Source organism: Balaenoptera ricei, chromosome 20, assembly GCF_028023285.1.
Source record: "Balaenoptera ricei isolate mBalRic1 chromosome 20, mBalRic1.hap2, whole genome shotgun sequence".
Taxonomy (NCBI): Eukaryota; Metazoa; Chordata; class Mammalia; order Artiodactyla; family Balaenopteridae; genus Balaenoptera; species Balaenoptera ricei.
Genome location: NC_082658.1, coordinates 13,060,097 through 13,078,340, shown reverse-complemented (window position 1 = coordinate 13,078,340; position 18,244 = coordinate 13,060,097). Strand labels below are relative to the sequence as shown.

Sequence of the window (18,244 nt, the reverse complement as noted above, 5' to 3'; positions counted from 1 at the left end):
GTGATAACTTTCCTTGGTTTGAAGTCTGCTCTGTCTGAAAATAAAATAACTACTCCTGGGAATTCCCTGGCAGCCCAATGGTTAGGACTCTGTGTTTTCACTGCTGAGGCGCGGGTTCAGTCCTGGTCAGGGAACTAAGACCCCTCAAGCCGTGCAGCACCGTCAAAACAAAAAACAAAAAACTACTCCTGCTTTCTTTTTTTTTTCTTTTTATCAATTTATTTGTTTTTATTTTTGGCTGTGTTGGGGTCTTCATTGCGATGCGTGGGCTTCTCATTGTGGTGGCTTCTCGTTGTGGAGCACGGGCTCCAGGTGCACAGGCTTCAGTAGTTGTGGCACGCAGGCTCAGTAGTTGTGGCACACAGGCTCAGTAGTTGTGGCTCGCGGGCTCTAGAGTGCAGGCTCAGTAGTTGTGGCGCACGGGCTTAGTTGCTCCACAGCATGTGGGATCTTACTGGACCAGGGCTCGAACCCGTGTCCCCTGCATTGGCAGGCAGATTCTCAACCACTGTGCCACCAGGGAAGCCCCTCCTACTTTCTTTTGATTAGTGTTAGCATGGTATCTTTTTCTCCATTAATTTACTTTTAATCTATATTAAGTGTCTTTATATTTAAAGTTTCTTGTAGACAACATATAGTTGTCTTGTTTTTTGATCCACTCTGACAATCTATGTCTTTTATTGGTATATTTAGACTAGTGATGTTCAAAGTGATTATTGATATAGTTGGATTAATATCTACCACATCTGTTACTGTTTTGTATTGTTGTCCTTATTTTTTGAAAATGTTATGCCTAGGTAGTTGTTTTTTTGTTTGTTTTTTGCATTTATCCTGACTGGTATTCTCTGAGCTTCCTGGATCTGGGGGGAAATTCTCATTCATTCTTGTTTCAAACATTTCTTCTGCTCCTTTCTTTCTGGTACTTCCATTTTCTCTGGTACTCCTGTAACACATAGGTTATACCTTATATAGCTGCCCCACGGTCCTTGGATGTTCTTTTTTTTTTTCCCCAGTCTTTCTTTTTTTTTTACTTACTTATTTTATTATTTTATTTTATTTATTTATTGTTTCTGGCTTCGTTGGGTCTCCGTTGCTGCACGCGGGGCTTTCTCTAGTTGCGGCGAGTGGGGGCTTCACATTGCGGTGGCTTCTCTTGTTGTGGAGCACGGGCTCTAGGCGTGCAGGCTTCAGTAGTTGTGGCATGCGGGCTCAGCAGTTGTGGCTCGCAGGCTCTAGAGCGCAGGCTCAGTAGTTGTGGCACACGGGCTTAGTTGCTCCGCGGCATGTGGGATCTTCCTGGACCAGGGCTTGAACCCACGTCCCCTGCATTGGCAGGTGGATTCTTAACCACAGAGCCACCAGGGAAGCCCTTCCCAGTCTTTCTTCTCTTAGCTTTTTACTTTTGAAAGTTTCTATTGATGCATCCTGAAGTGCAGAGATTCTCTCCTCATTTGTGTCCAGTCGACTAGCAAGCCCATCATAGACATTTCTGTTACAATGCTCTTTATAGTTCTTTTTAAGGATTTCCATCTCTACGCTTACATCGCCTATTTGTTCTTGCATGCTGTCTACTTTATCCATTAGAGTCCTTAACATATTAGTCCTAGTCGTTTTAGATCCCGTCTGATGACACCAACACCCCTGCCACGTCTGGTTCCGATGTTGCTCTGTCTCTACAAATTGTTTTCCTTTTAGTTAATCCTTGTAATTTTTTCTTGACAACTGGACATGATGTACTGGATAAAAGGAGCTGCTGTACACAGGTCTTCAGTGACGTGGTAAGGTGCGGGATGGGGGTGGGGCAGGGCAGTGGTGTACACAGTCCTATGGGCAGGTCTCACTCAGTCTTAGTGAGCCTGTGCTTCTGGGCTATGAACTGCATAAGAGTTTCCCAGGTTTTCTTCCCTCTTAGGTGGGACAGGGTGGCTAGAGTGGGCTGGTTGGGAATTTCCCTTCTAGATCAGGTAGACCCTGGTTAACTCTTTTCTCCTGAAGGCAGGCCTTGTTAAGAACGCAGTACTCTAGGGACTTCCCTGGCGGTCCAGTGGTTAAGACTTCACCTTTCAATGCAGGGGGTGTAGGTTTGATACCTGGTCGGAGTGCTAGGATCCCACATGCCTCGTGGCCAAAACAAAAAACATAAAGCAGAAGCAATATTGTAACAAATTCAATAAAGACTTTAAAAATGGTCCACATCAAAAAAGAACCTTAAAAAAAAAAAAAATGAACAGTGCTCTGGTCTATTTCAAACATGGTTCCTTTCCCCTCCCCTGGTTTTTTCCAATATTTTCTGTGAGAACCTGGTTGAGCTTCTGGAAGTAAGATGTACAAAAGTGTGGGGAACCCCTAAGACTGGGTTCCCCTGGGGCATTAACTCTGAGTTGTCCAGCAGTTGACTGCTCACAGTGTAGGTTTTTGTAGCCCGGCACCGGTCCCCACGGTAATCTCCACTCCTGTGTTCGCCCATCTGTCTCTCCAATCTTGGGGGTAGTGGTTTGCCCTGCACCCTCACCTCTCTTAGCTCCAAGATGAGTTGTTGATTTTTGGGCTGTTGCACTATTTACGTGTTAGGAGGAAGTGGCAACTTCCCAGCTCCTTACACGTGGAACCTGAAACCGAAGTCCCTGCTTCATTTATTTTGAGGCACTGTTGTTGGGTGCTTGGAACCCTAAGGCCGTTGTGCATCTTGGCGAGTTGACCCTGTATCATTATGTAATGTCTTTATGTCTGATAATTTTCTTTATTCTGAGGTCTACTTTGACATTAATATAGTCACTCCAACTTTCTTTTGAGTGTTCGCAGGATATACTTTTTCTATCCTTTTACTTTTAACCTATCCATATTATTTAAAGTAAGTTGGGTCTTATTTTTTGATCCAACTGACACACTCTTAATTGGTCTATTTAGACTATTTATATTTAATGTAATTGTTGATAAGATCCTACCACATTATTGTTTTTTTTGCTTGTCCCCTCCCGTTTGGTTTACTGTTCTCTGCCTTCGTGTTATTTCAAAAAAATTTTAGCATTCCATTTTAATTTACCTTTTGGATTTTTCCTTTATCTTTGTTTGGTATTAGTGATTGCACTAGTGACTACAACAGACAAAGCTAGCTTTTCAGTCTACTTCAGAATGTTTTACCACTTCAATGTAGAAACGTAGAGACCTACAAACCTTTGCCTTCCTCCTTTATACTGGTACTTTTGTCAATATGTGTTAAGTTTACATACACTGAAAACCCTGATAGACAATGTTAAAACTTTTACATTGGAAAGTTAGAATATTTTAAAGAATTTAAGAGGAAAAACTAGTTATTATAGTTGCCCAGATATTTACCATTTCTGTTGATCTCTTCCTTCATTCCTGAAGTTCCAAAGTTTCTCTGCTTTTATTTACTTTTTGCCTGAAGAATGTCCTTTAGCATTTCTTTTTGAGCAGTTCTACTGGTTAAGAATTCTTAGTTTTCCTTCATTCTAAGAATATCTTTTAATCTGCACTCCTGATATTTTCTATGGATATAGTATTCTAGATTGACAGTTACCTTAAGCCCTTTAAAAATTTTCTAGTCATAGGGCCTCCATGGTTTCTGATGAGAAATTTGTATTCAGATTGTTACTCTGTATGCAGTAAGTCACTTTTCTTTGGATGCTTTCAAGATAAAATGTTTTCAGTTTCAGTAGCCAGTGGTGTGTCTTGACATGGTCTTTGAGTTTATCCTGTTTGGAGCTTTGTGAATCTTTACAATTATATCTGGGACATTTTTAGGCATTGTTATTATTATTTTTAAAACACCAATGTCTTTCTCCTCTTGCTGTGAATTCATTAACCGAGGGTGTATAAGATCTTTTTATATTGTCCCACAGGTCCCTGAGGCTAAGGTTTGTTTCCGAGCATTTTTCTGTTGATCCACCGAATTTTTCATTTGTTAATTTTAAGTTCTATAGCTTTCGGTTCAAGAGCATTTGCCCTTACTTCATGGAGTTTGGGTACAATAATTAAAGCCATAGAAAGCTAATGTCCTTTTCTGATTATTCCAACATGCTTAAGTTGACATCTCTTTTCTTTCCCCTTAAGAGATTTTCCTGGCTCTTTGTACACTGAGTAATTTTGAACTGTATTCTGGACATTGTTCATTTTATGAATCTCTGAGTCCTATTTAAATCCTGTAGAGAATGTAGAATCTCTCTTTTTTTTTTTTTTTTTTTAAGCAGGCAAATAACCTGGCTAGGTTCAGAATAAATGTGCTGACCTGCCCACTGTGGGTTGTGGTTTGGGATAAGTTGTTGGGGGTCAATTGTTTCCCAAGCTCTGCAGTGCTATTTGGGGCCATTCTTCATGGGAGTTCAATTAATAAAGCCTTTGCTCTGCTTCCTCAGTCAGTTCCAGGCATGTGCAGCTGAGGGTGAGCCCAGGATGCCATACACAGCCCTAGAGAATCTTTCTCTAACTTCCTGTCTCCTAGGTACCCACTTTCCTGGCCCTTGGCTAAGTCTCAGGCTTTAGCCTCCCTGTGACGTTGCACTCCTTGGGGCCAAAGAAAAGTATTTCTCCCTCCTGCCCCCAACTTCTTTGGACTAGAAATGTCCCCTTTCCCAATTCCTCTTCTCTGAGTCCTCAGTGTCTCCAGGGCTCCTGCATACAGGTATACAGTTTTGTGATTCCCCTCCACGTGTCCCACAGGGGCCCCCTTCCCCTGTGAGGGAAAGGCTTCTCTTGGGTATTCTGATGTTCATTGCTAACATGCAGTTCTGATATTCAGGCTGTCCTGGAGTCTACATCAGGAGATACAAGAGGGGAGAAAAATTCAGGAAAATAATCACCACGTTGGTTGTTCTTCCAGTTTTAACCCCCTTGCTACTATTTCTTTTTCAGAGGACTGTGACAGTTGCTTTATTTATTCAGCCAATGGGTGAGACACAGGGCAGAGACCTCAGAAAGACATTTCTAAAATCAGAAATTCTGTGCCCACAGGTTTAGTCATCTCATCAGAGATCACCTGAGAGACCCATGTTAAAATTTAATTTTGTATTGCTATGGATGTAAACATGGAGGGGTAACAACAAGAGGCAGTATTCCACAGAGACCTACAGTGAGTGCTGGCCAACAGGCTATAGTTTAAATCACTACATACTGTGGGTTCTTTCACCTCCCATATTTAGGCCTGAACTTACCATGTGGCAACTGCACATAGCTTCATGACATGCCCCAATGTCTTCCTTTTTTTTTGGGCTGTGCCGCATGGCATGCGGGATCTTAGTTCCCTGATCAGGGATCAAACCTGTACCCCCTGCAGTGGAAGCTTGGAGTCCCAGCCACTGGACCACCAGGGAATTCCCCCCTATGTCTTCCTTACAGACGAAATGTGGCCTAAATGTGGGCCTCCCCGCAATAACTAACATGGCTTTTGCTACATGAAAGACCTCTTATCAGAGTTACTGAATTGTTTCCTATACCTGAAGGCCTCCTGCCTTCAACATCTTTTTCTTGGGTAAAGGTAGGTTATCCTGTAGGATAGCTCTTATTTGACTCAGTTTAACTTCAACAAGGTGACCCTAATGAATTACCAGAGGAGCTTTTCCTGAGTGAGAAGGGAGAGGTAAGACCTAATGCACTTTAAAGCATCTATTAATACAAAATGGACCGTGCCTAAAGCCCGTGATCTGCGACAAGAGAAGCCACTGCAATGAGAAGCCTGCGCACCGCAACGAAGAGTAGCCCCCGCTCGCCGCAACTAGAGAAGGCCTGTGCACAGCAACAAAGGCCCAACACAGCCAAAAGTAAATAAAATAAAATAAATACATTTGTTAAAAAAAACAACAACATGGACAAAAGATCTGAAAAAAACATTTAGGAACGCTCCCTTTTGTTAGGAGAGAGTCTCAGTACACAAAGAGCAGTTCTTTTATGCTAATAGAACTGTTTTTACACTAGGGCATCAATGTCGAGAACAAAACTCCATGTGAACTCTGTGCTTGAGCTTCCTTTAGCTCCCAAAGGGGACTTCATGTCATTTCAGTATTCCTCCTTCCTCTTACCACCCCTCAGGACATCAGCAATCCACACCACAGACTTTCTAGTAGCTGGACAATCCAAGTGTTAACAGTGTGGGGACTGGAATACCCATGTGCCTATTTAGACAAGAATTTCATGTCATGGGAGGATGTATCTCAGGCTGTTTGCAATGATCTTTCTCAGGCTGAGGAGCAAGTCTGCAGAAGAAATGGCAGCTACAACCAGAACCTCAAAGTAAGTTTGAAAACTCTAACATGATGGATTGAAAGCCAGCAAGACTGTTATCGCTGCCTGTGACCCAATGCCCTTTTCACATGCAAACACTCAATGCCCCCTTTCTTCTGGTGGAGTCAAGAAGCCTGAACTGCTGTCCTCACAGCAGCTCCTTCGAATATTCGCTCCAGTGCTTTAGGCCTTTGGCATGCTCAAAGAGCATTTAAAAAAAGCAAAAAAGCAGTGCCTGCTTAAGCTTATCAAAATGACAATGATACTCTGTATTCAATTAAAATTAATAAAAATATTTTATTGAATTTCAGGAACTTGGTACTTTTAAAATTTCAAATCTTTGCACACAAATCACCACTATACCTTCTAGAATAGTGGAGGTTAGGACTTGAAGATTGTCACTTGTCTCCTTGTGTAACATAGCACAGAAATCCCAAGTCCTGACACGCCCCACCCCCTTCTGACCGTGACCCCGCCTACTCTGTTGTTCTAGGAGAGGACGATGAGAGGTGTGATGCATTTAAGGAGCTCAACTGTCCGAGTGGAGACTCAACTGACGTTGAGAGGAAGATCAATCCAAAAACCATTCATAGACAGCTTGGGATGCGCCACATCACTTGGCTCACGTGTGAGTTTCCCTTTTGTATTTTTGTCTGGTTCAGGGCGAAGCTGCTGAAATGAAATTTCTAGTCCCTGAGGGAGCTCAGAAGTTTGGCAAAGGTCAAAGCAGAGACTTTTTGAAATGAGACACTTAGGAACCACCAGTGGACAGCCGGGCGGGAGTGAAGTGCAATGTGACTGTTGATGTAGCACCAGGCATCAAGTGGGGCCACAAGGACACAAGCTCATGACTCCTGGGTGTTGAAGGGCTCCTGGGGATTCAAAGCTAAATTAAAAAAATTTTTTAAGTGCCCAGTACATGGTAGTTTGTTAATCTATGTTTTCCTTTCCCTGCCTTCTCCTTGATATTCTTAAATTCCTATGTGCCAATGAATGAGCCAACTGAATAAGACAGAAGGAAAAAGGAAAGAGAATGCCCCACCTTTGAAAAAGGCATGCTCTAGCTCCCAGCAGCAAAAACTATCCTTCTCCCTTCTTTAAGTTTGAGAACAGGGTACTTTTCTTACCTATAAACCAAGCAGAAATCCCTCCAGACCCATAAAGTCTACATTTTAGGCTCAGAAATAATCAACTGATGGACTGGGCTTACGCAGGGAAAATCTACCCGAGTCTTTCTGGACGGTTGTGGAGATGCGTCTCCTGGAGGACGCACAAGGCATTTGCTTAGTGTTGCCCAGGCCATCTCCCCATCAGGGTGGTCTTGTCCACTCACCTCCCCAGAGCTCATGGTTAGGGGGCTGCAGTGGCTATGACTGAGAGGTCTGGAGCACTCAGTGGAGTGACCTGACCCCACATGTAGGACACAGCAGATCTGAATTATTTTGCAAATTGCAAACCTTCTGAGTAAAAAGAAAAAAAAAATACATTCCAAGGTATCTGTAAAGTGCCTGGGAGATGCAGATTGCTGCCCTGAGGTGCTCTGATCCATCCGTGCTTCAGTCTGCAAGTTAGATTTTGCTACTGTCACACACGTGGTCTCATTCACATGATGGTTTCGTTTTTATTTTTTAAATGGCTGAGTTATAAATCCAGCTAGTGTGCAGTAATTTCATAATTTTTAATATGCATTATCTGCAACAACATTGTGACAGCTCCATACCGTGGATTGACACATAATACTTAGAACAGGTTTATCATATTTGGTCTTTAGGTAAATAATAAATGTTTTAAAATTGCCTAAATATACCATTCTGAGCCGTTTCATTCCACCAGGAAAATACAGGGGTTTTTTCCTCTCTTTAAAAAAAAATTAAATACCAAAATAACTACATTTAAATAAATAACGTTATGATGACATTTAAAAATTCACAATAAGGCCAAAGCCCTCTTTCTGTTTGCATGCTGCTCAGCTCTGACCCCCAGAACCCTCTGGAAAGGTGAGTGGCTTTCTTCTGGAGGAACATGGGCTGAGGCCGTGTGGGCCTCCTACTTCTCATTCTCTCACCTTTGTTTCCTTTCCTTTCGCTTTTATTTTTTGTAGGAGAGAAGTCAGCCTTAGTACCGAATTCAGTTCTAAAAGGTTGAGGGGAATTTCCTATTACAAATCAGAAAGCAACCTAGGTGTTTCCAATGCTTACCGGACGGAGGGCGCCTGCTTCCAAGACCCTTGTATTAACAGGCAGCTTCTGGTCCACCCCAGCAGCTGCTCCTGCCATGAGGGGGGCAAACCGCACCATCATCAGGTGGCCGGCTGGTCGGACGATGCCGAGAGCTGGTGACGGCACCTAAAATAGCGAACGTGCCACGGAGAGATCTGTGATGTTTGTTTGAAAAGGGTGTGTGATAAAAGATTGAATCTTTTTTCCCAAATGAAGAAGTAATAGTTCTGTTGTTTTAAACATACACAATACATAGGAGACTTGTTTTACTTAGAGTGGAAAATTATGCCAGGGACAAAGTCAACACAAAGAAACAAACAACAAAAAGTAGCAAGAAAGAGAAATGGGTAAGTGCAGCTCCGCGAGCCTGGCAGCTCTTTCCGTCAGGGTTACAAGTGGCCCGCGGGTGTCCGTCTGTGTGTCTGTCCGTCTTACACACGGAAATGGAGGTGGATTAAATTCATCAGGTAACTGCTCTAACGTGGAAAATTTGTAGATGTCAAGTAGCTCCATTTAACTTAAACAGGACAGACAAAAGTAAATCATTCCATAGGCTGAAAACAAACAACAAAAACAAACAAAACTACTTTGTTTCTTCTCCCCAGATGAAATCCACACAAAAGGTCCTGTGTGATTCCAAAATTACCAGAGTAGAAATGGAGTGATCTGAAATGTCAAAGACCCCATTATTTTGTAAAGAAAGAAAGTACACCTCAAAATATTCTAATTCCACATGTGAACAACAAAATACTGTCTTGTCTACTGGCGGCGGGGTGGCTCTGGCCCAGCAGGCCCGCTCGCACCGGGTCCGTCCTCCCTCGGAAGGACTGAGAGTATCTACTCGGAGCTAAGCTGAGCGCTGGGCGGGGAGACACTGCCGGAGCCCAGCTTTGCTGCGTGTGGTTTTGTTCAGGGGTGACTTCAGTCTTTAAATTAAGGAGTTTTAAGGCCACCTGGGTTTGTGTTTCCAGTGCTGAGGTGAAGTCCAACCGCAGGGCCCTCTACCCACCGAGGGAACGCGCTCTGAGCGTCGGTGAGAGGCAGTGTCTCCTTTTGGCACCACAGAGTTGACGTTAAAGTGAGAAACACTCTCCCGGCCGCTAGTTCTGGACGCTCTTCTCCCGCACGGCTGCCGGCGGCGCATCCATGCTCAGGGCGATGACGAGGCCCTCGCCATCTTCTGTCTTGACCCGCTTTAGCTCTGGCTGCTCCGCCGGGTCGCCGTTCTGGCGCTTGGTGGGCAGGGAGGCTGACGCTGAGGCGTGTGTCGCCAGCATGTGCAAGGGACTCGCCGCTGCTGTGGAGAGACAGTGAGTCAGCGCCCGTGCTTCTGGGTGGACCCTCGTCCCCGCCAGACCCCTGGGGATCAGAAACCCCACCACACGTTAACCGCGTGAACAGTGAGTCTTTTTATGAACGGCCGGCATCTGTTTATTGCTTCCAGTCGTGTGCTGTCTTGCTGAAGCGGGAGGGGGTAAAGGGACTGAGGCAGTGGTGGGGCACAGAGCAGATGGCTTTGCTGTTTTGGCCCATGGGCCACTGCCGGCTTCTCCCTGATGCAGAGTCCCCAAATCCAGAAGGGGATCGGGGTACAGCAAGCCAAGCCTGCATCTGAGCCACACACCTTCTCCCGAGCCTGTTGGAAGGGAGCTCTGCGAGCCCTGGGCCGGCTTCCCCACACCCCTCCACCCGAGCCCTTCTTCTCTCCAGTCTTCATCACAGAGGGACCCTTCCTCCTCATGGGGCTCTCACTGGGCACAAGGGTCTCCACCACCTCTGATCTCACCTGCCTCGTGCTCTGCACAACCAGGCAAACTGGTCGTCCCACACCTGGAAGTGCTGCTTCCTCCAATGGGGAAAGCAGGCCTGGGCTGGGAGGAGCCTGGAGCTATTCCACTCGGAGGGGGGTGGGGGTGAGTGGGGGGTGGGATGTGTACTGGAGGAGGCACAGTGACCTGGAGAAGCAGCATCCTGTCCAGGAAGACCCCTGCCCTCCCACCCCATGCCCTCGTGCCCCGAGGGAGGTTTAGGACCATGGCAGCAGGTGGCCAGATGGAGAAAGATGATATGTGCACAAAGAGCCGGGAAGAGCGACCCTGTCTCCTGAGCATGCCTGAGTCCCAGCAGTGACACGTGTGCTGTCCCGCCACACTGATGTTAGTAACTAGACGTTACGGCTGCTGCAACTCATGACAGTTTGCTCTGCATGCTGCATAAGAGCTGTAAGTATAAGGAGTTTACACCAAGCTTTATAACTTTAGGTATTTTAACATACCGCTTTAGCTGGCACAGGGTGATTACAGAATTTCCTCTCAAGAAATGGAACTTGAAGCTAAGTGAAGAGATGAGGGAGGGTCTACAAAATGAAAGAGACAGGAAGCCACGGGACACAGACGACTGAGGTCAAAGAAAGGGGAGCTCTGACACTGCCAGGATGCCAGTGTCCCCACTCTCACCTCCAGATTCAACACCATTCCAACTGAAAGTCCCAGTAGGCTTTTGTGTAGGAAAATTTCATGTGGCCATGCCTTTAGGGAACAAAGGGACCAGCAGCTGGACCCTGGTTAACACGGGGCCTCTGACCACCTCCAGTGTCATCTCTCAAGAACGACTGCTGTGTCACTTTCATGAATAAGGGCATGTGTGGCGCTGGGGCAGCACTGCCACGGAGCCTGGGTTCTTCCAGCAGGACACACACTTCACTGCTGCAGTCCATGGCAGAGACCCAGAGCCCTGGCTAGTCTAGGAGATGCCCCACAAAATTCTGGCTTGAAAAAATGCTATTTCAGGAGGATGTAGTGGCTGTAGAATCAGAGCAGAATGGAGTTAACGCTAGATCAGTGCAAACGGTCAAAGCCTGAAAAATGATGTGACTGGAAGAAGGGGCTGGTGCGCTGGGGCAGGGCAGCAGCGAGCAGGGCCTGCTGTCCGGGAGGCAGGGATGTGGGTGGAGCCTGGGTCCCAGATTCCCAAGCAGGCATGGCGTGGTTCCTAGGCCAGGCTGAGCAGGGTTTTCCACTAACTGTGAACTGCAAACCCTTAAGAAAGGTGACAGAAAGAAAAGGAAAGGACCAGGACAGTGAGGGAGACTGAGGAGTGGGCAGAGGAGAAATCTCAGCAGGAGGAGTGCAAAGGGGCACTCAGGCCACAGTGAGCAGGTGAGACGCCACCTAAGCATGGCGTCGGCCCAAGACTCCATATCCGACCAAAATGATGAAGAGTCGTTGAAGAAATAACACAGCCATAACCATGCTAGTGAACCACACATGTGCACCTGTGACTGAGGCCAGGGCCAAGAGCCCACCTCACAGCTGGACTCATCCTACCTCTCCACTTCCCATGAACACTGGGCATCAAAATGCCAGGCTTTCCTTTCCGTGCCCTCCTCATGCCCATGGTGGCAGTAACTGGAGCTCAACGCACGTGCCTGGGGAGACAGGCTTCCTTTCCCAAGGGTGAGAGGGCAGCTGTGACAATGTGCTGCACCGGGGCTCTCTCTCGAGGCCACGCAGGCGCCCAGAGAGCAGGGAGAGCACCATGTTCCCGTTGGGGGTACTCTGCCCTCAGTCACATGGTGCCTCAGCAGGAGGGTGACTCAACTCCAGGGTCACCTTCCAAGGGGACGCCAGGCACCATCCTGACCCCTCTCGCCCCCCACCCATCTAATCAGCACTGTCTGCGCACACGGGCAGAGGCCAGCAGCTCCAACCTGGATGGTGGCACGGCCTCCCGGCTGATCCCCTGAAGCCTCCTTGTGGCTGTGAATGCCCCTGAAATACCCATCTTAGGCTTGGACACTCGTTGGTCCCCCAGCTTGCCCGCTTCCCACACCAGCAGCCCCTGGCCCTGCAGGTCTCCCTGCCAATGCGCTGTCCTACCCAGTTTCTTGGCTGTGTCCCGGGATGCACTCTCCACTCAGGCAGAGACTCAACTCCCGTCCAAGCATAACGCATGGACACATTTCCTGCTATAGCCCAGCACCACTGCTCCTAAGAGATGCCTGACACGGCTGTGAGTGAATCAGTGCCCAAAGCTGAGCCATACCAGGTGGGATACCAAGCTGGCAGGTGCTGAGTTGCTGTCCCGGGGAAACACGGGGTAGGGCTTGTCAACTGATCAACACATACCTTGTTTTATGTGGTTTTTGATTAAAGACGATTTAATCTATACTGTTGATCCATTAACACTGAACTCATGCCTGTACTTTCTCCATAAGGCACGTCACAGCCTTCTGTGCCTAGAACACTCCAGGCCTTTTCAGAACCATGCTCAGAGTCCACTTTAAACAGCAAAACCGGGACTTCCCTGGTGGCGCAGTGGTTAAGAATCCACCTGCCAATGCAGGGGACACAGGTTTGACCCCTGGCCCAGGAAGATCCCACATGCTGCGGAGCAACTAAGCCCCTGTGCCACAACTACTGAGCCTGTGCTCTAGAGCCCATAAGCCACAACTACTGAGCCCGCGTGCTGCAACTACTGAAGCCCGCGCGCTTAGAGCCCAGGCTCCGCAACAAGAGAAGCCACCGCAATGAGAAGCCTGTGCACCACAGTGAAGAGTAGCCCCCACTCACCACTAGAGAAAGCCCACATGCAGCAACGAAGACCCAATGCAGCCATATATACATAGTTTTATAAAAAAACAAAATAAACAGCAAAACCACCAACAAAAATTGCAAAACGTGAAAAATGTGGCCCTAAGAAACAGTGAGTAGGACACGTGTTCACAGTGGGAGCTGAAATGAGGAGGAGGGGCACTGCCGAGTTGTGCTCGGCCGGGAACCAGCATGCTGAACTTGAATACTTTGCTGCTCTGCACAAGCCCACAAAGGACTGTGAAATCAATACAATGAGTACTGATCTGGGAGTTGTAAGTAAATTTCAGTGATCTGCAAGAAATCTGCAAATATGGAATCCACGGATACAGGCTCAAGTGTGTGGGACCACCTACCAGGAGTCCCACAGAGCAGCAGCCTCACATGGGGCGGGTGTTGCAGATGCAGAGGCAGAATGATGCCCCGGAGGAGGCGGCGCTGCCTCACTGCTAACCCAGCCGCGCCCCGCCGAGTCCAAGCAGCTCCTCCCCTTGCGCCAGCGGAAGACGGTGCTGGTACGGCGGGCGCTCTGCCTGCTGCTACCACAACCTGCAAGTGGTTCCCGGAGGACGCTGGGGTAAGTCAACAGAGCACACCACCGGGCAGATGGAGAAGGCTCCCACAAAACCCTTTCACCTCCTCAACACCTAGCAGGGCCTGGACCCCAGGGCAGCACAGGCTGGAGGCTGGGGCCACTTTCTGTGAGAAGGAGTAATACCTGTGAGCACAGGGGAGACTATTTAGGACAACAGGTGAAACGCTGGTCATACGAGGACACTGTCTGCAGGGTGAAGACACCTTTCCTCCCGAGACCACTGCCCCACAAGATGGAGGTCTAGGGTAGCAGAGTCTCCACAAAAATGGACTGAATACCTGTGACCAGAACTGTGGTCCAGTGCGGAAGAGGCTGAAAAGTGGCCAGAGCATGTTGGGTTCAACCAATGGAATACACTGTTTTAATAGACTAAAGGAGAAAACCCACACGACTATCTTAACACAGAAAAAGTATGTGACAAAATTCAACACCCTTGCATGATAAAACTACTCAGCAAACCAGGAATAAAAGGAAAAGTCCTCAACATAGTAACATGTATGATAACCCACACTTAATCAGCTTCAATGGTGAGAGACTGGATGCTTCCCCCAAGATCAGGAACAAGACAAGGATGCCCGCTTTGCCACTGCTAGTCAACACTGCATTCGAAGTCCTACCAGGGCAGCTGGGCAGGAAAGGGGAATAAAAGGCATCCAAATGGGAAAGGAGGTAAAACTATCTCTACTGGCAGATGACATAATCTTTATATACAGAAAATCCTAACAAATCGACATAAGGAAACCCCCTAATCAAAAAGTAATACAATCAATTAGTATTAGTTTTTGAATTCAGCAAACTTGCAGGATACAAGGTCAACATGCAAAACAATCAGTTGTATTTCTATACAGTACCAATGAACAATTTCAAAAAAAATTATGAAAACAATTCCATTTAGAAAAACATTCAAAAGAAATAAAATAGGAAGAATTTTAACCAAGACTTAAACACTGCAAGACTTATATACTGAAAACTATAAAACACTGTTGAAGAAATCAAAGACCTAAATAAATGGAAAGACATTCCGCGCTCAAGGATTAGAGAACTTAGTATCATTAAGATGGCAATACTACCCAAAGTAATCTACAGATTCAATGCAATCCCTATCAAAATCCCATTTTTTCCCCCAGAAATGGAAAAGCTGATCTTAAAATTCACATGGAATTGTAAGGTATCCAGAATAGTCGGAACATTCTTGAAAAAGAATGCTAGACTCGCTCTTTACGCTGTGACCGAAGATTGAGTTCTCCACTGGATATAATAGTAACTTGATAGTGCTATGTTTTCCGGATGGAGATACAAGCCACTCATACCCATGATTGGTGATGTGGGAAAGTAAAAATAAATGTAAATATCTTCCAACTTAAAAAAAAAAAAGAATGGTGGACTAACACTTCCGGATTTCAAAACTTCCTACACAGCTACAGTAGTCAAAACGGTGTGGTGTTGGCATAAGGGTAGACACGAAAATCAATGAAATAGAACTGAGAGAAATAAATGCATACATCTGAGGTCAACAGATTTTCAACAGTGGAGCCAAGACCATTCAACGGGGAAAGAACAGTCTCTTCAACAAGTGGTGCTGGGACAACTGGATCTCCACATGCAAAACAATGAAGCCGGGCCCTCGCATTATATACAAAAATTAACTCAAAATGCATCAAAGACCTAAACATAAGAGCTAAACTATAAAACTCTTAGTAGAAGAAAACACAGGGGTCTAAGTGTAAGTCTTCATGACCTCAGATCTGGCAATGAATTCTTACATATGACACCAAAAGCATAAGAAACAAAAGGGAAAATAAACTGGACTTCATCAAAATTAAAAACTTTTGTGCATTAAAGACACTATCAAGAAAGTGAAAAGACAAACCCACTGAATGGAAGAAAATATCTGCAAATCATATACAGGTATCCCCCCACACCCCCCTTTGCAAAAGTTCCCTTTATGCCACTTCACTTTTATGAAAGACCTACATTAGTACCCATTTTTGATAATGGGAAGAAATCTGAAGAGGATTTTCACTTTTATGGAGAAAGGCAAAAAGCAAACAAATAGGGCTTCCCTGGTGGCGCAGTGGTTGAATTACCATACAACTCAGTAATTTCACTCCTAGGTATACACCAAAAAGAAATGAAAACAAGGACTCAAACCAATACTTGTATATGAATGTCATAGCAGCAATATTCCCAATAGCCAGAAGGTGGAAACAACCCAAATGCCCATCAACTGATGAATGAATAAACAAAATGGAAACATATTTAGCTAAGGAATGATGCACACATGCTACAACATGGATGAACCTCAAAACATTGTGCTAAGAGGCCAGCTAAGAAGAGCCACAATTCATACGATTCCATTCACAGGAAATATCCAGTACAGGTAAATCCACAGAGATGTAAAGTACATTAGCGGTTACCAGGGACTGAGGTAAGTGGGGAATGGGGAGTAACTGCTTAATGGGTGTGAGATTTCCTTTTGGGGTGATGAAAATGCTTTTCAACTAGTTAGAGGTGATGGCTTCAAAATACTGTGAATGTACTTAATGCCACTGAACCACATACTTTAAAATGGTAAACTTTATATTATGTATATTTTATTGAATACCACAATTAAAAAAATATACAGATGATTTGAACCCTAAGGAGACACTGGGTATAAAAGAATTATTGTTGGGACTTCCCTGGTGGCGCAGTGGTTAAGAATCCGCCTGCCAATGCAGGGGACATGGGTTCGAGCCCAGGTCCGGGAAGATCCCACATGTCGCGGAGCAACTAAGCCCGTGCGCCACAACTACTGAACCTGCGCTCTAGAGCCCGCGAGCCACAACTGCTGAGCCTGCGTGCCACAACTACTGCAGCCCGTGTGCCTACAGCCTGTGCTCTGCAACGAAGAGTAGCCCCCACTCCCGCAACTAGAGAAAGCCTGTGCACAGCAACGAAGACCCAACGCAGCCAAAAACTAACTAAAAGAATTATTGTTTATTTTTAAAACTGTAACAGTGGTATTGTGCTTATATACTAAAAGAGAGTCCTTATCTTTAGAGACACATGCCAAAACAGGGAATGACATGTCTGGATCTGGGTGGGAGCAGATGGGGCGGGTGGGGAATATGGAACAAGGCTGGCTGTGAATTAATTTTCAGAAAGTTTGTCATTTTCCATAATAAAAATTTAAAATACCAAAGCTTCTGATTTTCAAAATTCATTAGTACTAGGCACTGCTTCCCTTTCTTGAGAGTGACTTTCAAGGGTAAGGGAGGTCACAGCTGGGTCATACAGCATCCACATCACACCCAACATCAGTTTTCAAAAACACCACCATCAGAGTCTCCACTTGCCCATGGAATCTTTCTAAAAGCTGATCTGCCACCTCCTCCCTCCTCCCCTTTCTCAACAGCCTCTCTCTCACCCACTCAACTGGGCTGCTTTTGGGGATGCAAATGTCAAGATGGAGCATGAAACAAAGGAAGAGTGAAAACACTGGCACTGTGAACCTGACTTACTACTGACTAGACATCAAATCCTCTTCTAGACCAAGTGATTTCTAAGTAAAAGTTTGAGACTAAATTCAAGGAGAACCAATAAAATTTCCTACTAATGGATAATTCCCACTAAAAGATGACTAAAACTGGAAGGAGTTTTAGCATTTCTTCTACCCTTCCTTATTCTGAGTGGGAACAAGGTTTCTCAGGGCTGACCCAGCACTTTGCCTACTGTTCTCAGCAGTGATCGTCAATATAATACAATAATTGTGTGGTTTTCTTTAAAGCCCAGATATATTGAGAAATGCATCTTTAATACCACCTATCTATCTATCTATCTATCTAGCTGTGCCATGCGGCTTGCAGGATCTTAGTTCCCTGACCAGCGACTGAACCCGGGTCCGTGGTAGTGAAAGCGTGCAGAGTCCTAACCACTGGACCGCCAGGGAATTCCCAAATACAATTTTTAAAGAATTGTAAGTTTGATTTTGATCAATTCTGTAGTTATAACGATTGATAAATGAATCCTTATAGTCATAGACAATTAAATCTCTAATATTTCTCCATTTTATTATTGCAAAGAAAATATGTACTCAGTAAATGACATTTAAGCATAAAATATGTGGCACTAGCACAAAATCTGTGGGGGACATGGGATTGAGCCACAAGGATTGGCGAGCCTGCTTGTCTGTGTGCCGATATGCGGGTGAGAATGGGCATCAAATCAGAGCAGTATTTAGAGCCAGGAGCACGTTTAAAAGAATAATGTAAGTTTTATTTTAAAACATCAGTATTGGGAATTCCCTGGTGGTCCAGTGGTTAGGACTCCGCACTTTCACTGCTGAGGGCTCAGGTTCAATCCTGGTTGGGGAACTAAGATCCCGCAAGCTGTGCAGTGCAGCCAAAAATAAAAATAAAAAAAATATTTTAAAATAAAACATCAGTATTTTCAATAGTGGAAAATTTAATTCCTTGCTTATTAAATTTATAAAGAAAAATTTTAGACACCAATTTAAGTATGTGAAAAGGATACACAGTTTCTCAAACTCCTTAGACAGGTGGCCATAAAAGGGCCCTGACCTGCACAGCGGTTCTCAGAAGGTCTGGAACATGTGAGAA

General features: G+C 45.4%; 1 protein-coding gene across 2 annotated transcripts in view; it reads right to left on the bottom strand.

The window, feature by feature from the left end:
* Positions 1-6,514: 6,514 nt before the first annotated feature.
* Positions 6,515-18,244, bottom strand: part of FOXK2 (forkhead box K2) — a 69,495-nt gene continuing 57,765 nt past the window's right edge. The window contains exon 9 of one of the 2 annotated variants that reach the window (XM_059907395.1): positions 6,515-9,753. In XM_059907395.1, the coding sequence (XP_059763378.1) occupies positions 9,557-9,753 (197 nt within the window). In that variant the 3' untranslated portion in view covers positions 6,515-9,556. The remainder of the gene's footprint in view (positions 9,754-18,244) is intronic. The other variant, XM_059907396.1, reaches the window with a different exon arrangement.